Here is a 25036-nt window from a genome sequence, read left to right on the forward strand (position 1 = left end):
AGCAGAGAATGACGTCAAACGGCTGCCATTATGTCTTCTTATCAGTATGTGCCAGTATAAAACACAGACCAATTATTGACGCCAATTTGAACGTAATTAGGAAAAGCGTTTTGTTTCCCGTTCAATCCCTAAATAAGGTGATTTATGTTGGAATGGACGGTTATTCACATCAATTAACAAGTAGTTGTTAAACAAGTACCAGCATACTAATTAATTCAACTTTTATTGCACACACTGCGAAAATGGAGCCATGTTTATTTGGAAACCAATATTCATAACATTTTTTATTCAAATATTTCTCTTTTGGAAATATTATATTTGTTACTGGTTGCAGTAGCAACAATCCAAATGCAACAAAATGTCCTCTTTACAAAACGAGTGCTAACTTTTAAGGCTAAAGAATTGTGTTAAACATTAGACCCTTTCTAGTTTTGTTGGACATAATACTGACTTGGCATATTGTAATGCCTTTCACCAACATTGTTTTTAGGCAAAAACTAAAATGTTTTTTCAAACGCGAGACCTCTTATTACAAGCAGAAATATTTTACATGCACGTGAACAAGAAATAAAATTGACATGGTTACTTCTCGGATTGAATTTCGTAATGTTGCGACATTTTTAATGCGACTGAATGAAAGTGATGATAATCGCCCTCCATATTATCATCACTGTGATTGGTACAAGATAAATGAAATTTATGGGTGGGCCATGTGTATTAACTTGACCTTAGATAGTTACACTTAGTATAAATTAGAGGTAACTGTTTTTGCCCCAAAGTAAGATATACGATTTCTTTATATAAACGTCCAAATTTTTATAAGCTTTCTTATTTTGTGAATATTTTTGTGCAATTTTTCTAGGATGGGTTTGCGAAGCCTTAAGGTGTTCTCAACCTGATCTTAATATTTTAGCCATTGAAGCCTTACGATCTTAAATAGCTTGTTTTTTACAAAGAACGTGTATTGTTCATCCCTTCATTGTCATTATTCTTCAAAGTTTAAACTGTAATTCACTTCTTTGGTGGCAAAGGTACTATTTTTAGTTCACAGTGACTTTACTTGAGAGACAATACACGTATACAATACCCTGCCAGGCTTAACTGTAAATGAACGGTGTCATTTCCATGCATATCACTTAGTAGGGTGTCCACCAACCGGTTTCGTTCGCGTTCAACATATAAAGAAAGCTTCATTGTCTGGTCAAATTACCAAACATTTGAAAATTGCGAAAGGAAGAAATTTTACACTGTCTTGAAGTTTGATATGATGTTAAAAACGAGGTTTTAAACTGTTAAGACTTTTGAATTTTACACGGTTGTTCCTTCTTTGATGTTGAGTGAGATTACCTCTACTATACGGGGGGGGTTTCAGGGGTCTTAAATACCGTCATACCGACAAAAATTTGGGTCAAATACCGTAATACCGTCGATAAAAAAGCCTAATTACCTAAATACCGATACCGGTAGAAAATGAAATACCGTAATCCCGTCGTTTTTTCCTGGTAATACCGATTTACCGGGGAAAAAAAGGCCCAATACCGTCGTACCGTAAAAGTGAAACCCCCCCCCCCCTATACGGGTTCCCCCTTAAATTGACTCTTCAAACCTATTCTTTAAATAATGATGTTTTGTCCGAAATTGGAAATGAAGAACAGCAAATACGAAAAATCTAACGGTTTATTGATATGAAAAATATATTTAACAAGCTGCAAGCTCGTTTTAAACGTCAAATTTGGAATTCCTTTTGTTTCGACCGTGTTTATAAAAGTAACTTCTTCTGTAAATTTATAAACAAGATACGTTTGTGTGTTCTTATTGTCAATGTTTGATTTTTGGACTTTGAATGCCCGACCATAAGGTAACGTAATTTATGTCTCTCTGTTGTAATATTAGCTATTTGAGATGTCTTATTTCGGGAATTAACCAAATTGGTTGGAAGAATTACTTTTGTTAAATTTATCCGGTTTTTTTCATTAATGAAATAATAATACCCTTGAAAAGAATTAAAACCAATGATACTGCAAAACAATTGATTTATTGTTCTAGACAACGTGTCAATATTTTCTCATTGAATTTGAAGAGCGACATAATTATAATTTTCAGACGGTATAAGCTACCCGCAATGTAACACGATTATATTTCCTTCTAAATTGTAGGGGGTGGTTCTATTTCCACCGTCCAATTAATCTTACTCCGCCCTCTGGGAGAAAACTTAATTTTCAATCAATCATTATGAAACGCCCTTTTATCCCATCACAATGCAATCCATCATGTATTGTTGCTGTCTGATCAGCTCTTGTTGTTTTTGCTGACGTCAACAAATTAATGAGTCATTTAGCTGACTTTTCGAGGCACTTTTGGAAATTTGAGATATGTACCCTGCAGTAAGAAAATGGCTACACGTTTTTTTTTTATAAGAATGTCGAAAATTTTTGAAGCCTTCCGATGTTCTAAACTTTTTGAGTTTTAAGCCTAAAAATGTTCTTAAAATGTTCTTATTTTCACCATTTTGTGAGTATTTTTGTGCAATTTCCTAAGAAATTGGGTGTTTTCGAGTCCACAAAGCCTTAAAATGTTCTTAACATGTTCTTAATATTTCGGCCATCGAAGCCTTATGTTCTTATATACTTTGTTCTTATAAAAAAAAAACGTGTACTGTACTTACCCCAAAATTACTTTTAATCTTTGGCATAGAGTTTTCTACACAAGAGCATTTGTTTGGCAAAATAAGGTGGTCCACAGATAATTTAACATCGAGAAAACACCAAGCCACATAATATTACATAAGTGTGGCTAAAACTATTGGTTTTGATGGTTTCAATAAAAATTGAGTTATATTTGTCAAACATGATGTTATGATGATTATAAATAATGGTTCTTTATCTCCACGTGGACGAACAGTTTTGTAGGTTTAAGGATCATAAGGGTTGGATAGGAGAATTGAGCGTATTTGCTTTACATTATGCCCGGCAGTAATCAGACAATGGGCAAAAGAAGCCCCCATGAAAGATAACTCTAACACAAGATGAGTGTATATAATATGTGACTCAAAAGCAACCCTCTCTCACTCTCTTTTTGGGTCTAAACAACAAAAAGAAGGTCTTTTAAGTATCAAAATCAAATTTTTTGCCTGGTGAGGAGAAGAGCGATTCCAGTTCCTGTTTTGTCAACTTTGCAAGAAAAGACTTAGCACATGTCAAAAGGCTTTGTTTAGATATGTCAGTATGTTTTTATGATATAATCTTTATAGAGCTTTATACTGGTTCACCTCAAGAACTGATTAAAAAGCGGCTCTGCACACGACACTGTTCTACTAGTAAAAGAGTTAATTGCTTTTACAAAATGATCAATAGAGAAAGATAAATTAATTGATAACTCGCACCAGGTTTCTAAGCATAGGTCACGCAATCCTTGCAATAGCGAGCAGGTAGAGAATCTTCCAGGGCAAGTCTTTGACACTTTAAAGAGATTCAATCTTACCGTGAGTATGTACAGGTTAATCATGGGCAAAGCGTTTAAGTGTCTCCCTATAACCGAGCCGAACATGATTCATAAAGTCACCTCCAAATTGACCAGGACTGCACAGCTTTGTAACCGTCGTTTAAAGGGGGCATAACTAGACATTTGTGTGATTGTAAAAGACGTTGATACTGGAGTATTTACACAACATACTGTACGCGCGTTTCAAATGTCTGGACACGGTAATGATCTTTTCGATCAAATTTTGGGCCCTAATCCCTTAATGGTGTTTCCATGGTCCTTAGGAAATTGAGCCAATTATTACGGATTCGTGAACTTTTCAGTTCAATGTCATCAGTTTGTGTTAATTGAGAGTATACTGTGGATTAGGTCCTTCGCTCACTATCTCACATAAAGCTACTCCTTTCTGTTGAATACTGTATGTCTTAATTGCATTTTTTAATGACTTTCCCCCAGTATTTTCTCGCCTACTTATCGTGGTATAATTACATTGCTCTTTCGTTCGACGTAATTAACGCAAGGTTTATCACCTTTGCTGCGGGTCATCTCCGTCACACTCTGGCCTATCGTTTTGTGTTATCCTGTTTCTACCTTTTCCATACTTTTTGAAATACAAGAAATCATTTCATGCAAAACAAAGAAACACCTGGAAACTGGGTGGTATAAAACAATAGGTGGTATAAAACAATAGGTGGTATAAAACAATAGGTGGTATTAGAACAATAAGCGACACATGTTTTTTTATGAGAACATCCAAAATTTTTGAAGCATTCACATGTTCTCAACCTTTTTAGATTTAAGCCTGAATTTTGTGACAATTTCTAAGACATTGGTTGTTTTAGAGCTGTACATAAAGCCTTAAAATGTTCTTAACTTGCTCTTAACATTTGGCCCATCGATGCCTTTGTTCTTATATAGTTTGTTCTTATGTAAAAAATCATGTATAGAAGAATGAAATGGTGGAGGTTGTCGAGGAAAACGAAGGATCCTGCTTACAGTAATCCATTCTCCTTATCGCTGTACAGTGATTGAGGGAGCTCCAAAAAACCGACATAAGAGAAGCGAAATATGAGATGAAATGATTGACTCCTTTGTCAACATGTTACCCGATCTTATTTCATCAACACACGACATATTGTACTAGTAAAAGTACAAACTGCGTATCTGGTTTATTTTTGTTATGAAAAGCTCAGTAAAAACCGAATGCGATTAACTTCTTGAGATCACAGTTATCTTTTGATGTGTTTTTCTAATATAAATTATTGACCTATTTTTGTTAGAAAGTTTTTGATGATCTAAGTTAGAATTAAGAACATCTTTTAAATTTGTCGACATTTATTTGGGACAAGCTGGAGTTTTTACAAGCTCTTATTTGATTTGGTTGGTCGTTAAGATGTAATAAAAGAATCTTATTACTTTTTCTAAAGAACGCGTCATCTCTATCACTTTAAATGACCAATTAGTGAAGTATCTTGTAAAAACTCCAAGGCATCTCATTTATTTGAGCATTTATAAGTTGAACCTAAAATGTTGCTGGTGATTTTGATCAACCCCCTCTTGTCGTTCTTAATTCATCAGCTTTGGATTGTTATGAACAAATCAACCTTGAAATCTTTTCGGTGCGAACATCAGTTCTGTCAGAATATAATTATAATCTCTGAGTATTAAGTTGATACTGTGTAAGTGCAAGACAATACAACTTTTCGAGTACGTGAATAAACAAAGGTCTCCTTGTACACGTTACTTTTTTATAAGAACGAACTATATAAGAACATGATAAGGTTTCGATAGCCAAAATATTAAGAACAAGGTAAGAATATTTGAAGGCTTTGCAGACTCTAAAACATCTGATTTTCAACATCTGATTTTCAACATCAAAATTATTTTTAGGCTTAAAACTCAAAAGGTTCCGAAGGTTTAAAAAGTTTTGGATGTTCTTATAAAGAAAAAACGTGTATTTACTCTACGTTAGACCTCAATTTACTCAGACCTCGACGAGGAAAGCATACTCAGAGGAAACCCTTTAGGATAGAATTCAAGGGTAAAAAATTAAGGTAGAGCTTTGATACCAAAATTTGCTCTAAAAAGGGTTTATGTTAGTTTTTGAATTCACATTTCTATATACAAATCCTGTCAATTCAAATCCAGTTATCTTGAAGTCATCAACGTTTTTCTCATCAGTCTGGGAAAGCAGTCAAACATTACAAGATTAAAACGAAAGCCCAAATCAAATAATCACTCAATACTGAATTTGACAGCTCACAAATGGACGTTTGCAAATAAAAGCATTATAACTGCAATATTTCACAGGTCCATGCTGCTTCCTTATCCAACAATCTGCGTTTATCGTATGATCTTTTTCCCAAAACTAAATTCAAATCCAAATTATAGTATATTTCGGCGAGTCTGTCGTATTTTTAACCCGAATTTACCAACGATTGCATTATGGTACCCAAAACTAAGATGACTGATATGAAGATGAAGAAACATTCTACTTTTTAAAACATATGGCATAATACTTTTTAGAATATCCAAACCTCGCTGATGATTTGAAATATATGTTCAGATTTTACATATCTTTCTTAGATATAAAATTACAGGGGCCAAATCTTTTGATACCCTTTGTAGGGGGTACCAAAAGATTTGCCTAAAAAACCTGGAGGGAATGGGAATACAGGGGGAGATTAAATAAAAAAGCGGGTCTAGAGATTTTAACCAATATAATCATAAAGAAATGGTCTGTCTTAAAGTAAAAATATGAAGCAACAAAACTCAAAAGTGTATCATTTGTACTGTGAAGTAGGTCTATTGTCTATTTTTGTTCATATTTGGCCGTTTTGGCTTGACTTCACAGAGGGCTGTAACTTTTATGTATTAATTCCGTTGCTTGAGTAAGTTACAAGACTTAAGGCACTTTTTATATTCACACTCATTACTTATAGGGAGAGAGAACACCTAAAGACTTAAAAGTAAAAGTGACAGCTTTAAAGGTCACAGATCTAATATACTCCCTCTTAGAATTACGATTCACTTTAGTGTGCTAAATTTATTATACTGTGAATATTTCAGGTATTTTTGTATCGGAGATAAAAAAGCCTTTACCAATGTTTAACTGTGTGCGGTTTGGAGAGAACATGACTTTTTATAACTAACAGTAAATTTGAAAGGTGGGACGATAAGAGTGTGACTAATTGTCATAAATAGAAACCACCCTTATTATTTTGGTATGAATAACAGTGTAAAACATTTTATTCACTTAAATTGAAGTGCGTTCTCTCGAGTTTTAAATGGACCCTTCCTTTAACATTGTTTTAATGTGACGTTTGTAACCTTGTAACTAGGGAAAGTCCTTCCTAATTGTCATGGTATTCTAGAAATTTGAGGTATTAGGTAATAGTGTATTTCATTATGTAACTAAGACAGTGGTTGCCTAGTACCTACGTTTAAACTACACCCAAATGAAAGTCAATTTTAGGGTAATTTGATTCTTATTCTTCTAGTCTGAGAGGATAATAATATTTTGAGAAGTCCTTCAACCTCTTTGGCAACTATCTGCTTCGTACGTGAGTGGCCAGGGTTTTAATCTCTAAGTGTGAATAAATTCAGAATCAGAAGTAGTTCTAAACACTGGCGATTCTTTCCGTTTGCACCTGGGGGGGGGAGGCACTCGATTCAAAAACGACCATACGTGTGGCCCAAAATTAGGCCTTTGAAGTCGGACCGCGAGAAGAAAAGAAAAAAGATTTTACCATTTTCAGGCAAAATATGGTCAGATTTTCCAAATTTTACATCCTTAGAGTGCATCTTTGCTGATTTCGACCCTTACAGTGCACTTTGGGAAGCTTGGGAAATATACCCTTAAGGGCTGCACGTATGGTAGGTCATTTACCTTGAGCGTCCCGCCCCCGGGCTTTTGCATAAACCTGCTTTGAACTTGACATGTCAATCTTTGCCATTTTACTTGGCTTTTGTTTAAGGTTTGCGTTGTGTGTTAAATTACTTCCTTCCCCCTTTAAAAGAATGTCAGATACGTTCTTTGTATTATGCCGAATGAAATAGTTTTATATTTTTGATGGTTTCCGGCCACACTTTGTCATATCTGTCAACATGACTTGACCCCCGTTTTTATTTTTCATTCACATACGAATTCTTGTTGATTTATCAGGTAATCCGGGGGTTACGTTTGAGACACGATAGATCGAGTCTGTATTTAGATTACACAATTTTTGTTGCAAAGTATGGAAAGGACTTGGTTTGATAAACATTGAGATTAAAAATGGAAACCCCAATCTACAAACTGTTTAACTTGTCTTTCTAAGATCATCCTTCCTATATCCTACTTTAAATCTTACGCAGATTTCTCCACGTAAATTAAACTTATTTACTTTGTATAAACTGCTTTCAGAGTTTTGTTTGTCCTTTTTGTAAGATTGTTTTCTTTTCGAGTTAATCTACCCGTCTGAAATGAACCGTTTTTCAGGATTTTGATAATGGCCCACTTTCAATCCTGTTGGTCTATTTGTACTCATTTTGAGTTGTTTTAAAGGGTTTAAAATTGTGTTTTTGTCTGTTGTAGTTCTAGGGACCTAAATGACCCATTGCAGCAACACTTTCAGTCATTTCAGCAATTAAAAAGTACTAAAAGCAAATAATAAGATTCATTTTTAATCTGCAATAAATCTTCTTGCTCAAAACACACCAATACACGAATATGATTCACCTTCTTAATACATGTTCCTTTATAAGAATGTTCAAAATTTCAGATTTTCTTACCAGCTTTTTGAATTTTAAGCCTAAAAATGTTATTCTTATGGACACAAGCCAGCATTATCTTTTAAATAAAAAAACCTGTACGACTACTCTCTGTTGGTATACACGTTTTTTTTTAAGAAACACACTTTTAAGAAACATGAGGCTCAGCATGCCTAAAAACTAAGAAACATCTAAGAAACATGCTGAGGCTGAGAATGAGAAAATAACATTTTTTAATTCGGTTTTTTTAAGAACCTTCCAATCCAGCCTTTCATAAGGCTGATTATGTCAAAAAGTTTAGAAACGTGTAAGAAACATTTAAGGCTCAAAAGGCCGATTTCTTAAGAAACATTGAGGCTGCTTGGTAAAACTAGTTTCTTAAAAAAAAAACGTGTAATGAACACTTTGCTAGTATTTGGTAAGCAGAATAAAGGCAATAATTATTGCGTGCATTGAAAAGCAAGTGGACTACTTGACATCTCTCAAAACCACCCGTACTTTCCGCAAATGTCACTTGAAGCACGCTACATATCATGCTAAATTGTCAACAAAAACTTGAGTTACTTTTTGATAAGAACAGTACTGCACTTCAGACCTGATACAAATCCTGTACACTGGTCTATTCAATAATATAGCTCGCCGCGCTCGGAAAGTTTCTTTCATAAGTTATAGATACCTGATAATTTTTCACTCAAAACCTTATTGTAAAACTTTCTGAAAAGAGAATTCGTTCAGGTCCTCCTTTTTCCTTCGTCTCCTTCTTACATCATTGATATTCCACCTTTTGAACTTTCCATATGCGTGCAACGGAGATCAAATTCGTCTACTGGTTGCTGGTTTATACTAGTACTTTGCATGTGAGAAATGTATTGTTATCAATCTCCTAACTGACGAAAAACACTTGTCTGACCAGACAAAACAGGACTAGTTGTTCTCAAGTTGTGGTTTCCTGTAAGATCAACTGCTATGCGGAAAGCTTGTCTAGGAAATACAATCAAAGCAATTCAGGGCCTCAATAATCGGAAAAACCGAACGATTTGGTCAGTAGTAAATTTTAGGTCCTATGAAGGTTTTTCATGTTTTATTAAGTAGTTGCGTAATTTCCCCCATTATGGAAACAAACGTTCGATTTGGAATAACCTCTAAAGATTCGAACGTTTGCTCTCAGCTGGCACGCAACGTTCTTTTAACGTTTATCTAACGTCCATATAACGTAAGATGAACGTTAAAACAACGTTGTGTGCCAGCTGGGCTTCCATAATGGCGGAAATTACGTAACTTTAGATCGAACATGAAGATTCTCTAGGAAAAAGTTTTGTTTTTTGTCTGTGAAGTTGAGAGGTGATCTGACCGATTGATGGGACTAAATGTATTTTCGGCTTCTAAGATTCTTGTGAGATGATTTCAGAAACGATTCTCGGCGACTAATAAGATAAGGGGGTGTGCATAGCACTACTTCGTCACATATCCTTACTTCGTCTCCTATTGTTATTTTCTTTTCTACGTCATAATGTATGCCTAAAAATTAAACAGCTAAATATACATGGTTTCTACTAGATTATTGTTAATCATTTAAACAACATGACGTAACATATGCTATTATGCAAGCTAATAAAGTTGATTGACAGATATCTTTGAATAAAATATGGCAAATTGATTGACAGATATATTTTTCTAGAATACATAAAGTAATTACCGTTAGGTGTGAAAATGATAGGCGAAGAGGTAAATAAAAAACATATTTTGACCATGTGACCAAGTAAGGATAAATCTTTTTGCCTGATCTGCGAAATCTAACTTTCAAGTCATGTGACCAAGTAAGGATAAATTGTTTTTGACTGATCTGCAAAATCTAACTTTCAAGTCATGTGACCAAGTAAGGATAATTTTTTTTTGACTGATCTGCAAAATCTAACTTTCAAGTCATGTGACCAAGTAAGGATAATTTTTTTTGACTGATCTGCAAAATCTAACTTTCAAGTCATGTGACCAAGTAAGGATAAATCTTTTTGACTGATCTGCAAAATCTAACTTTCAAGTCATGTGACCAAGTAAGGATAAATTTTTTTGCCTGATCTGAGAAATCTAACTTTCAAGTCATGTGACCAAGTAAGGATAATTTTTTTTTGACTGATCTGCAAAATCTAACTTTCAAGTCATGTGACCAAGTAAGGATAAATTTTTTTGACTGACCTGTAAAATCTAACTTTCAAGTCATGTGGCCAAGTAAGGATAAATTTTTTTGACTGATCTGCAAAATCTAACTTTCAAGTCATGTGACCAAGTAAGGATAAACTTTTTGACTGATCTGCAAAATCTAACTTTCAAGTCATGTGACCAAGTAAGGATAAATTTTTTTGCCTGATCTGCGAAATCTAACTTTCAAGTCATGTGACCAAGTAAGGATAAATTTTTTTGCCTGATCTGCGAAATCTAACTTTCAAGTCATGTGACCAAGTAAGGATAATTTTTTTTTGACTGATCTGCAAAATCTAACTTTCAAGTCATGTGACCAAGTAAGGATAAATTTTTTTGACTGACCTGTAAAATCTAACTTTCAAGTCATGTGGCCAAGTAAGGATAAATTTTTTTGACTGATCTGCAAAATCTAACTTTCAAGTCATGTGACCAAGTAAGGATAAACTTTTTTGACTGATCTGCAAAATCTAACTTTCAAGTCATGTGACCAAGTAAGGATAAATTTTTTTGCCTGATCTGCGAAATCTAACTTTCAAGTCATGTGACCAAGTAAGGATAATTTTTTTTGACTGATCTGCAAAATATAACTTTCAAGTCATGTGACCAAGTAAGGATAATTTTTTTTTGACTGATCTGCAAAATCTAACTTTCAAGTCATGTGACCAAGTAAGGATAATTTTTTTTGACTGATCTGAAAAATCTAACTTTCAAGTCATGTGACCAAGTAAGGATAAATTTTTTGCCTGATCTGCGAAATCTAACTTTCAAGTCATGTGACCAAGTAAGGATAAATTTTTTTGACTGATCTGCAAAATCTAACTTTCAAGTCATGTGACCAAGTAAGGATAAATTATTTGACTGATCTGCAAAATCTAACTTTCAAGTCATGTGACCAAGTAAGGATAAATTTTTTTGCCTGATCTGCGAAATCTAACTTTCAAGTCATGTGACCAAGTAAGGATAATTTTTTTTGACTGATCTGCAAAATATAACTTTCAAGTCATGTGACCAAGTAAGGATAATTTTTTTTGACTGATCTGCAAAATCTAACTTTCAAGTCATGTGACCAAGTAAGGATAATTTTTTTTGACTGATCTGAAAAAATCTAACTTTCAAGTCATGTGACCAAGTAAGGATAAATTGTTTGCCTGATCTGCGAAATCTAACTTTCAAGTCATGTGACCAAGTAAGGATAAATTTTTTTGACTGATCTGCAAAATCTAACTTTCAAGTCATGTGACCAAGTAAGGATAAATTATTTTGACTGATCTGCAAAATCTAACTTTCAAGTCATGTGACCAAGTAAGGATGAATTTTTTTGACTGATCTGCAAAATCTAACTTTCAAGTCATGTGACCAAGTAAGGATAAATTATTTTGCCTGATCTGCGAAATCTAACTTTCAAGTCATGTGACCAAGTAAGGATAAATCTTTTTGACTAATATGTAAAATCTAACTTTTGAATCACGTGACCGTGTAGTGGGAATACAAATTTTTGCGAAATTTTTAAAGAACTCTTACACAATGCATCGCGACCAAGTAAGGATAAATTTTTTTTGCCTGATCTGCGAAATCTAACTTTCAAGTCATGTGACCAAGTAAGGATAAATCTTTTTGACTGATCTGCGAAATCTAACTTTCAACTCATGTGACACAGTAAGGATAAATTTTTTTGCCTGATCTGCGAAATTTAACTTTCAAGTTATGTGACCAAGTAAGGATAAATCTTTTAACTGATCTACAAAATCTAACTTTCAAGTCATGTGACCAAGTAAGGATAAATTTTTTTGACTGATCTGCAAAATATAACTTTCAAGTCATGTGACCAAGTAAGGATAAATCTTTTTGACTAATATGTAAAATCTAAATTTTAAATCACGTGACCGTGTAGTGGGAATACAAATTTTTGCGAAATTTTTACAGAACTCTTACACAATGCATCGTGACCAAGTAAGGATAATTTTTTTTGCCTGATCTGCGAAATCTAACTTTCAAGTCATGTGACCAAGTAAGGATAAACTTTTTTGACTGATCTGCAAAATCTAACTTTCAAGTCATGTGACCAAGTAAGGATAAATTTTTTTGCCTGATCTGCGAAATCTAACTTTCAAGTCATGTGACCAAGTAAGGATAATTTTTTTGACTGATCTGCAAAATATAACTTTCAAGTCATGTGACCAAGTAAGGATAATTTTTTTTTGACTGATCTGCAAAATCTAACTTTCAAGTCATGTGACCAAGTAAGGATAATTTTTTTTGACTGATCTGAAAAATCTAACTTTCAAGTCATGTGACCAAGTAAGGATAAATTTTTTGCCTGATCTGCGAAATCTAACTTTCAAGTCATGTGACCAAGTAAGGATAAATTTTTTTGACTGATCTGCAAAATCTAACTTTCAAGTCATGTGACCAAGTAAGGATAAATTATTTTGACTGATCTGCAAAATCTAACTTTCAAGTCATGTGACCAAGTAAGGATGAATTTTTTTGACTGATCTGCAAAATCTAACTTTCAAGTCATGTGACCAAGTAAGGATAAATTATTTTGCCTGATCTGCGAAATCTAACTTTCAAGTCATGTGACCAAGTAAGGATAAATCTTTTTGACTAATATGTAAAATCTAACTTTTGAATCACGTGACCGTGTAGTGGGAATACAAATTTTTGCGAAATTTTTAAAGAACTCTTACACAATGCATCGTGACCAAGTAAGGATAAATTTTTTTTGCCTGATCTGCGAAATCTAACTTTCAAGTCATGTGACCAAGTAAGGATAAATCTTTTTGACTGATCTGCGAAATCTAACTTTCAAGTCATGTGACACAGTAAGGATAAATTTTTTTGCCTGATCTGCGAAATCTAACTTTCAAGTTATGTGACCAAGTAAGGATAAATCTTTTAACTGATCTACAAAATCTAACTTTCAAGTCATGTGACCAAGTAAGGATAAATTTTTTTGACTGATCTGCAAACTATAACTTTCAAGTCATGTGACCAAGTAAGGATACATTTTTTTGACTGATCTGCAAAATTGCAAAATCTAACTTTAAAATCATGTGACCATGTAATGAAAATTTTTTTGACTAATCTGTAAAATCTAACTTTTAAATCACGTGACCATTTAGTGGGAATATAAATTTTTGCGAAATTTTTAAAGGACCCTTACGCAATGCATCGTGACCAAGTAAGGATACATTTTTTTGACCACACATCAACATTTTGCTTTTAATTAATGTCAAACCAGCACGGCGATCTTTAATCGGATTCAAAAAATGTTCAATTTTGGTTGTGAAAGAAAAATTAATGAAGTTTAAAGATGGAATTTTTCCTTTATACGATTCAGAATAATAAAACGGATATCCAGTGAAAATTTCAGAGCTCTACTTCTTCCTAATTGGGAATTATTCCGATTCCGATTTTGAGGGAGCTTACGCGGGATATGGTGGGATTTTGAGGGAGCTAAAATCAAACATTTCCCAAATTACCCAAACTTGAGCAAACATCATCAAAACAAATTTTTGTGTTCAAATTGTACACATAGGGGCTTCATTGACCCAAAATATAGGGTTATTTTAGGAAACTGTACAGCACATATTACAAAAGTTAATTTTCGATTTCCCCGATTTTTAAACATTACTCCAAAGATCGCAGTGCAGAATAATTATCAAAATAATTTTACAACGGAGTTTAAAAAAATACTTACCAACATCTCTTCGTCATCTTCTTTTATAGGATTATATGTAAGCTCGATGTCCAAATTCCCTGATAAATATAACCGTGCCACTTTTCTGTCCTGGTTTGTGCTAGACAGGAGAACTGTCGTGTGTTTTTTTATAATTTGATGTACACAAGATGGGTTTGAGCTGTGAGTCCAATATTGGACTCACATTTTTTACAGTGGGAAATTCGAATTTAGCGCTGTCCTCACTTACTAAAATAAAATCCAAATTTTGAAAGTTGCGCTTTCTCTAAGAAAGTGTGACCAGTAAAAGAATAACAAAATTTGATTGGCTATGTTTTCAACCGTTATTAAGATCTGAGAAATTCAAACTCTCAGCCCATACCATGCTATACATTTCGCTATCAGTTTATCAAAGAAGAAATCATAGCATGGATTCCCAGGCTAGGTTTGTGCGCTCCCTTCCTTTAACCATATTCCGACCATCATTTTGAATTATATTGACGAATAATTCATAATCTTCGTCTTCTATAGCCGTATTCTATAAGACGGTTCTCGGTTTTGATTACATTTCCAAAAAGCAGAATAAAAACGTAAAAAATAATAATTTTGCTTTTTCTTCTCATACTTTCTTGTTTTATTTCGTCACGAAAAAAAGCCATTTGCTTCAGAAGTTTTTTTCTGACAATGTGTAGAGCACCTGCGCATGCGTATTATGGTTTCTTCGAGACATTTCTTTAGATATTCAATCACGATTGTTCATCGTGCACTCACTCTTCAAAATATTACATATATATTAGTGATTTGATTGGCCAGTTAAAGAAATGTAATTTAGGTATATGGTAGGTATTTCACATATTTTAACTCAAGAAACTTTACAAATTGCACAAATAAAAAACGTTTCTCGGTCAATTTTTTACCCATTAAGAATGTTCATAGTTTTAATTAACAAACACTACTCGGTCACGCCTTTTTACTCATTAGAAATGATCATACTTGCATCCAAACACCAAAACACTACTTGGTCACGCCATTTTACTCATAAGAAATATTCCTAATTTGGACCGAAAACTCCAAACACTAATTGATCACATTTTTATCCTTAAAAATGCTCATAGTTTGCACCAAAAGACCAAACACTACTTGGTCACGTTTTTCCATTCACTAGAAATTTTAATAACTTGGAACAAAAACACCAAACAATACTTGGTTACGTCTTTTTACCCATTAGAAATGATCATACTTGCATCCAAACACCAAAACACTACTTGGTCACGCCATTTTACTCATAAGAAATATTCCTAATTTGGACCGAAAACTCCAAACACTAATTGATCACATTTTTATCCTTAAAAATGCTCATAGTTTGCACCAAAAGACCAAACACTACTTGGTCACGTTTTTCCATTCACTAGAATATTTAATAACTTGGAACAAAAACACCAAACACTACTTGGTCACGTCTTTTTACCCATTAGAAATGATCATACTTGCATCCAAACACCAAAACACTACTTGGTCACGCCATTTTACTCATAAGAAATATTCCTAATTTGGACCGAAAACTCCAAACACTAATTGATCACATTTTTTTTTATCCTTAAAAATGCTCATAGTTTGCACCAAAAGACCAAACACTACTTGGTCACGTTTTTCCATTCACTACAAATGTTAATAACTTGGAACAAAAACACCAAACACTACTTGGTCACGTCTTTTTACCCATTAGAAATGATTATACTTGCATCCAAACACCAAAACACTACTTGGTCACGCCATTTTACTCATAAGAAATACACGTTTTTTTTTTATAAGGAACACGTTTATAAGGAACTCGAGGCTGAAAATGGTTCAAAAAATAAGGAATTGTTAAGGAACTGCTCAGGCTGAGAATAAGTGGATTTTGAAAATAATGTACCTTATTGGGACTAATTTGACCAAATTTTGATCTTTCAAGGGGCAAAAAGTTCAAAATTTCCTATGTAGTAAGGAACTCGATAAGGAACTTTGAGACTGAAATTCTCTGTAAAAATAAGGAACTCCAGGCTCAGAGCAAAGTTAAGGTTCCTTATAAAAAAAAAACGTGTATTCCTAGTTTGGACCGAAAACTCCAAACACTAATTGATCACATTTTTTTCATCCTTAAAAATGCTCATAGTTTGCACCAAAAGACCAAACACTACTTGGTCACGTTTTTCCATTCACTAGAAATGTTAATAACTTGGAACAAAAACACCAAACACTACTTGGTCACGCCTTTTTACCCATTAGAAATGATCATACTTTCACACAAAAACACCAAACACTACTTGGTCACATTTTTTTCTTCATAAGAAAAGTTCATAATTTGGACCAAACACTACTTGGTCGCTATCGCTACTTTTTACTCATAAGGACATGTTTTTTTTTGACTGTACCAAAATGCCGATTTTCAACCAACCCGTTTCAAATTGGCACTAACAGAGACAGCTGAACCCTTTCTTATCGTTATTCAAAAATAAGAAAATAGATTAGTAGCTCTGTCCGATACTTTTTGTCCGATCTTAATAGCTTTTATGGAACTTAAGATATCGCTTGTTGAATCCGGAGTATTTCAGGGATGAAAAAAATCATAGTCTATTTCGGATTTATAAAGTCGGCTCTATATTTGGCCTTTGTTGTGTCCAATTTATATACGAAACTTATATGAGGGTGTAGCTAAAGGATTGAATTTTCACATCGACCTCTCTTTTTTGGAAAAAAACGGAGGAAAATAGGATCAAATTGATCATTTTTGAAATCTAGGTGCTAATTCTAATCGTATATATATTTTCCTGACGAGTCTATCTATCGGGGAAGTGATTTGAGATTTTTGTTTAGTTGATAAGAAAGGAACGAACTAAAGAAAACGGGAATTGTTAAAATGAGTGAAAAATGATTAAAAAAGTCTTGATCATAACTCACTCCGGCCTTTAAAAAAATTACTCCTCAGGCTATTTTATGATTTTAGACTACCTCAGAAATGCATAGAAACCTCCTCAGGACCGAATAATGAGTCATGGAGTGAGATATGATCCAAAACACTCCATGATTAATTAATCCTGAAATACTCCGAATTTTGAACTTTCAAATAGCTCATTTTAAAGCCCTTCCCAAATTTCAATACATATCAAAATTTTGGGAAAATTCATCATGCGAATGACGAAATAATTAAAATAAAGTGATTTTCACGATTTTCGAAAACCTGATTTTGGTACAGTCAAAAAAAAACATGTCCATAAAAAATATTCCTAATTTGGATATTTGGATCATAAACACTAAACACTACTTGGTCACGCCGCTTTACTCGTAAGAATTTTTCCTAATTTGGACCTCAAACACCTAATACTACTTCGTTACGCCTTTTTTCTCATTAGAAATGTTCATAGTTTGGACCAAAAACACCAAACACTACTTGGTCGCAACTCTTTACTCCTTAAACATTCAGATATTTTTCGCATAAAACCCCATCAAATGTTACTTAATCATATCTTTCATTAAAAGCTCTCCTCACTTCCATTATTCGTCCAAAAATTTCTTCGATATTTAAAGAATTTTACGATATATTGAAAGTTCAGGTGCAGAGGAGTTGCTACCTTGCACTTTTGCGGCCGAAACGCCCGACGAGACAGAATAAGATATACCTGTTTCTATTGAGATTTTTTAAAAACATTCAATTTTTTTTAAAGCTTTAGGGTGCTCTTTCTTTTGAATCTTAACCCAAAAATATTATTAAAATTTTTACGGCGATCGGTAACCGGTAAGACCGATTTTAAGGGATCCCAGCCGTGATCAGGATAGGATAGAGTGATCTGTCGAAAACGAAAGTGTCTCAGAACTTGTGACCTGGTTGATGTATGTATCAAAAAACTTCTTTCTTCTACATTTTGACTTGTTATAAGGAGACTTTATCATTACTTTTAGAGATACGAAAGAAACAAGCTGAAAAAATTTCGATTTTTAAAACTTCCACAGATAGATCAATGTGAAAACTAATTTATCTAAAATTATTTAAAAAATAATATCAAATTCGATTCCTATTTTATTAGTTTTTTTTGTGCCGCTTCTTAGAAACCGTATACTGTATGTTCTTTACAAAGTTTTTGATAAAAAAAGGGTTCAGACATTGAGATTTCAACCTTTTGTATTACTTTTTGCTAGACGGAACAAAAAAGCGACCATCCATTCACTTTATTAGTTTGCTTGTTAACACCTTTAAAAAAAAGAGAGATCAACCATAGACTATTTCTTGTATCATTTGTTTATTAACACCTTCACATGAAAGAATGAAAGAACAATTTTTTTGTTTAATTTCAACAGCTATAAAGGTGTTACATACAGAACAATACAATAAAAAAAGAAAGTAGAAACCACCTCTAATCTCAAGATCAATCAGAAATAATTTATGCGATTATTCATGCATATATTATGACGTAAAAGAGAAAATAACAATAGGAGACGAAGTAAGGATATGTGACGAAGTAGTGCTATGCACAGGGGGGGTTTCAGGGGGTACCCGATTCCGCAACTCCGCCAATTTTTTCTCCAATTTCCGTCAAACCGTCTTAAATTGAACCAAAATTCCGTCACCGAAAATTCCTTTGAAATTCAATATTTTTGTCGAAAATTCCGCAAAATTTTGAATATCTTTTACCAATTCCGAAATTCCGCAAATTTTTTTGCTAAATTCCGTTTTTCCGCACTAAAATTGTCTAATTTTCCGTCTCCGTCAGAGAACCCAATTTCCGTAATTCCGTCTAAATTTTCGCCAAATTCCGCCATTCCGTCCGAAAAAAGGGCCGATTCCGCTCCTCCGCCAACCATGAACCCCCCCCCCCCAAGATAAGTGCCTGATGTAGCATTGAACCGTTACTTTAGTCCGAAAGGAATTAGTTAACAAACTTTCATATCACATCACATTCCTCATTACGGTATACAGACCTCCTTTGAGTTGAATTCGATACAATAATCCAAACAATAAACATAATTCAAGCGAACCTCTACAAAACCGGTAGATTTTCATGGATTTCAAAATGACAGAGCAGTATCAAATTTTATAGAAATCAACCCTACAAGCAAAATAAAACTGGATTTAATTGTTACAACTCCCCCATTTTTAATCCCCATATTTGTACAATTCCTTCGGTGCTTTATAAGATGCGCAAATTATTGATATTTGCGTCGCGAAATTTGATCGTATTCGCACAAGGTGAAATTTTTGCGAAATTTTTGACAATTTAAAGCCTCTTATGTTGACACTTAATATCCTCGAATTTGTTCGAATGTGGGAGCAAAGAGCAAAATTTCTTAGATGTGATTCACTGATATATCAGTTTCAGTTGATGGGAAAATTCCAGCATTTTCTTCGCCCAAAATTAAAAGAAAAATATAAATTGTACCCTGAGCTCAAAACACTTGCAAAGCTATAAAAATGAATACAGTCTTGAATATCCCGATTTAAGGTTTACATTTTTATGCAAAATAATGCTCGGTAATGCGTGTAATAATACAGTAGTATAGGCTTACATGATATTACGATTATTGTTATGGAATTTAGTTTGTATAAACTAAAATGGTTCCCTCCATTACTTTTTGCTTTATTTCTACTTTGTCTGAATTAGTCGTCTACCTTACTTAGTTTTCCGTGCAATGATACTTTCGCACGAAAGCAATGCCGTTATTATTAGCGAGACACCAAAGCAAACATTGGAATTCGTTTCAACGTATCATACACTGTAATGTCAATGTAAATTAGCTGTCATGAATTTTCTTAAGAAATATTCCATTTTTCACGTGTATTTAATGGTGTTCAAAGTTCAAAGTTTTGTTCTCTCTAAATTATTAACGTTCAGTCAGTTTACAATGTACAAATTCCTTCAACCCAAACCAATGTCCAAATTCCAGTCTGGCGGGCAGTCTGTGTACATACAGGAAACTAATTTTAGAGTCTTGCGAAATGCCTTGGAAATTTTCCTGTCCTTTTATTCCGCTTATTGCTTTCTTAAAAAAGCATCTTTAATGAAGACTAAGATTGATCATCATACTTTTACGTGATTTTCACGTGTTAACAACTTTGTCTTTCTATTGAAGTAGGCGAGGCAGTACTTTGGCATCACCTAACATCCTTATTTTTCACCCTTCAAGGCTCGGAGTTCGATTTTACCCCATACCTTGTTATTTCACTACCAAAATGCAGCTTTCATTGGCTCATTTTTCACATAAACTTATTTTGCAATCTTAATGACAGCAATTAGCAAGTAGAGCTATCATAGTCATTAACGTTCCTTAATTTTATCGAATTGAATTTTAATAAGATGACATCTAAAGTACTTTCACTGAAATCTTCGTGATGAGTCATGATGAGTCATCGAGAGGAAGGGAAGTTACTTTGTTAGTTCCAAGCTTTTAAAGGTTGCCCTTATTAAAGTAAGAAATGCGTAATACCTTAATAAAATTATACATTATATGAATGCAAGATGAAGGCTACAGTCGAATCTCCTTTGTAGGGTTTGGAAATCACTTATTTCCTACATAAGTTGTGCGACGCAGTAGCATAGACAGGAGGGGCGCAAAATTTGTGTAGGAGAGCAGATTTTTATGACACAGTAATTATCTTTTTATATTATGAATAGATAATTACAGTGTCATAAAAATCTGCTCTCCTACACAAATTTTGCGCCCCCCCTACGCTACTGGCGACCTGCGAGGTTTTCACACTGACGGTCGATTGAACGTAGACCACTATATTTTAGAATATTCCACGCAAAAACAAATAAAGCGCTTAACTCAATTCGTTATTCGAAATGCGGCGCAAATCTCAAACGGCATCACGTTTACCTCCCTGGGAAAGGTTGAAGATTCACCTCTAGTATTTTGCCATCCTCGTCAATTATATCTAATTATATTATGCCTATAGCATAGCTTGAGCTGAAATTTCTGCTCTATGTGTTCCTTAGTCCTCGTTCATTCTCAAGAGACAAAGAATATAGATTCCAGTTTAAGAGAAATATCATCTTTCTTCGGAGATTCGTGGCAGTATTCCTAAAGTATCGACACGTGATTTTACGAAACAGGAATTCAAATGTCTGAAACTTTATTCTTTTGAAAGGTGATGCTGTGGAGTAATGCAAAATCAGTTATGTAGACGACTTGTCTCTATTTTGAGAAGCTACCTCTTACCGAGTTTGGACAAATATCCAGACGCGATTAAGATATTAAACACCTTATAAACTATCCAATGATTTTTTCCAGTTCGCACACCTGATAAATCATTAGTTTTTTTTACAACATTTTGTCTGGTTTAAGGTTTCATGTGCCTTGGAACATTTTGTCAAAGTACTAGGGAAATTACATAGAATTTTCCAAAAACAAATGCCAACTAGTCTGAAAATGTTTGCAAAGTCAACACAACTTTGACATCCAGAACTGTCTGAAATGCAGAATGAAGCGAATGAATTTATGTAACAAAGAACGTATCAAAACCTGGCCTTTTATTTTCTTCCTTGAAACCAATACTGAGATAGACCGACCAGCCCCCGGTACTTATTCACCAAAGAAACTCTTTTTCCCGAACAAATCATTTTGTCCTGACAGGAAGTTTAAGCTTATTATTTTGTTCTAATTCGATCTTCAAGGGACCAAGGACTCTTTTTTCGAATTAGATAATAACTTGACATTATTTTCCTACAATCGTTTTAGTTTGAGTAAAAGGAAGTTTAAAATAGTCCGAGTTAAAAGGAGTTTGCTTTATTAGGACAGGATTATTACTGGTCGGCTTTTTAAATCCTCATAATGGATTGAAGTTACTGATGCTTATCTGACCAAATATCACTTTTTCTCATTTGCAGGTGTGTACAGGGTCTTACGAACGACTAGTATTCGCTGTTCCAGATGGTACACACGTGACCGATGAAAATAAGTTGTCTCAAATCACATGGCATACTTGGACTTGGTAAGATGTTGTTTTCAAAATTAATGTCTTTTCATTTTATCACCCTCGAACCCAGGGAATATCTAGCTTTTGTATCTCTCTCAAAATATAACCGAAAACTGGGATATGGGAAATATGGGATTTTTTGGACTGTGTGTAGACTGGAGTCGTTTATAATGCGTGTAATACTAATAATACCAATACTAATAATAATAATACGGGATTTAGTTTGTATAAACGACTGGAAGAATCCGGTGTTTCAGCTTTATAGATACAGGGGCTAGCTACGCAGAAACTTGCGTAGCGAGAAAACAATTTATCAAGCAACAACAAACGAAATCAACTCAAATGAAAAACTTTCAATACACAAATCCACACATATTTTTTTTCTCAAGAATTATTTTGAGCAGGAAAAAATTATAATTGCAATATTGACACTTTTCTTTTGTTTGGAGTTAGTGCACAAAGGTTTCTAGACGACTAAAATTGTTCCATTCATTACTTTTTGCTTTATTTCTACTATATATAAATTAGTCGTCTAGCTTGCTAGACTAGACTGTGTGCAAAATTGCTTCATTAGCTTTTTTCGATTTTTGGCAGAATGATAGAGGATGAGGCTATTTAAAAGGTGGCTAAAGCCTTTTTTTCCGGGAATTTTTTTTTGGGCTTAAAAAAATCAGATTTTCTCGCGATTGGCTTGGTATTTTTTTAGATTTCTAGTATGCATTTTATCACTTTTGTTGTCACTTTTCCCATTTACTTATTACACTAGCCTTGAGGTAAGTCCATTCAGCATGTAGCTTGTTGAACTTTGATCTTTCGAAACCTCTCCCCCCGGTATTTGTTGACGATGAAGTATTAAGGAATGTAATGTGGAACATAATAACTTTTCTAACCCAGTATGAAAATTGTTTGGATGATGTTCATAATAACACACCCACCATCTATTAGCAACAACCATCGCTTGTTTATAAGGTTATGATATTTTTGGTAACTTACGACATGAAGGTTAACAACCTAAATGAGGAGTGTGAATGTGAGTAACAAAGGGTTTGTTGACGCCATCTATGAAACATTCTTCTTCCTTTGCGTAAAAAGGGAAGCAAAAGAGCTGAATGAGCTGTTTGTATTGCTACGCAACAATATCTATTGGCAGGATGCCAGGATATGCTAGTCGTTTCCTACATGAAACGCAAGACAATACAACAAAACAATTATATGACCATTACTTACTGGTCGTGTAGTGATTCATGTCCGGTTTATGTATTAAGTTTTCTCGTACACGCTTTTTTCGCAAGATCATGATATGCACCATTGCAATGTCTTCTGACATTCACAGACCACGACATCTGATTGGTTGTAAGTGGCGTAAGTAAATATCAGTAAATATGTCACTTGCAGCCAATCAGCTGTTGGGTCCGTGGAAGACATTGCAATGGTGCATATCATGAATAGTGTCATTTCATCATGGATATATTCTTAACTCAAGAAATTCCTCCTAAAATATTCTAACTGTATTCCTAGATTTGGCCAGCCTAAATTTAACATGTGAAACAAAATCTTAGCTTTTTTTGTGAAATTCTTGATCAAAAAGCGTGAATGAGTTAACTTTCCACCTTTTCTTCATTGCATGTGTATTATCCAATAATATCCAGGGGCTATCAAGTCATACTTTCCAAATCTTCTTGATAAGTATCAAATTCAAGACTTTTTTAGAGTTTATGTTATTTGGTTGACTTTCAAAGATTTTCTATTTGGCCAAAGCCTCCTTTTCTATTCAAATATATGAACGATATGTTCTAAGCGCTGATCTACTAAATAATCGCTCCCTCATACGTAAATTAGTACAAATTAAGGAACACTCAGGGGCGCCAATTTGAAAAATCATTGCTGCAATTTTGATAAGGCAAGGAGGCTCAGCCAGAGGTCTGTCGTGAATACAGTTGACGCTCTCTAAATTGACGTTCTACTCTTTGATAAGCTCCCCTTTTCGATCCATTGGCGTTGTGACAGGGGACCACGCCTCCCCAAGTTGAGCTTTTTTGAACGCCCAAATCTTAAAATTACCCTAAATTCGCTTTAAATTGCGCCCCACGACCAGAAATAACTTTAAAAATCATGAAATTTTTTTCGCTTGCTTCCCTCGCATAGTTTCTTTCAATTTTTTTGATCTACAATCAGTGCCATAACATATTGGCAATTTTGGTTATTTTACCGTTTTCCGAAAATGAAGAAGTTCGAGCGAGAATGTCAATTTCGGGCCTTCAACTTCATTTCATCGAATATTTCGATTTGGGAGGGATTTATTGGCTTCCAGGCTATATTTCAAGCCTTATCAGACAATTTTTGAACTTTTTGATCCTCGGATCCTAAGCTCCTAAGTCTTGAGTCTAGCATTAAAACTCAGTGTTAAAACTCTTCTAACCTACTTTAGAGCACTTACAAATCGTTTGTGTTTCGTGGGGAATTTCCCTTTCGTGCCAAATTTTATGTCACCGATTGTAGAGATAGTATCAAATTTATATCTTTATCCGTTACTTTCTACTATTCGACATTCTATCACTCGATAAGCTCCCATTTTCGATGAAAGTTTTAGGTCCCTTGATCGTTTTCTTATTCAATTTCTAGCATCTTACTAAAGTTTTGGTCAAATTTAAGCTTTATTCTGGAAAATTTTTTCGATCGCTTCGCTCGCGTCAAACAGAGTCAACCTTTTTGCACTGACTATAGAGAAGCATGACCAATTATAGTTCTTCAAGGATTGTATGTGGAATAATTGATATTTTAGATAAGATTTGTCATATATTATAAACCTGATTTTAAAGTTTATATAATTTAACATGGTTGTGTTTTGTTCCTTTTCTTCTCAAAAATTTTGTGCTCGCTTCTCTCCCATTTCAATATCATTTTACTGTACTAGCAGCGGCGTAGCCACCGGGGGGCAGAGTGGGCGGTCGCTCCCCCCCCCCCCCAAAAAA

At 34.1% G+C, this 25036-nt stretch overlaps 1 protein-coding gene across 1 annotated transcript in view; it reads left to right on the forward strand.

Moving 5' to 3' along the window:
• LOC136820760 (echinoderm microtubule-associated protein-like 6) overlaps positions 1-25036 on the forward strand; it is a 112578-nt gene that overhangs the window by 75154 nt on the left and 12388 nt on the right. Inside the window, exon 36 of the mRNA XM_067076983.1 lies at positions 21976-22079. Coding sequence (XP_066933084.1) covers positions 21976-22079 — 104 coding nt within the window. The remainder of the gene's footprint in view (positions 1-21975; positions 22080-25036) is intronic.

Source organism: Clytia hemisphaerica, unplaced genomic scaffold (genome assembly GCF_902728285.1).
Source record: "Clytia hemisphaerica strain Z4C2 unplaced genomic scaffold, Clytia hemisphaerica genome assembly, whole genome shotgun sequence".
NCBI lineage: Eukaryota > Metazoa > Cnidaria > Hydrozoa > Leptothecata > Clytiidae > Clytia > Clytia hemisphaerica.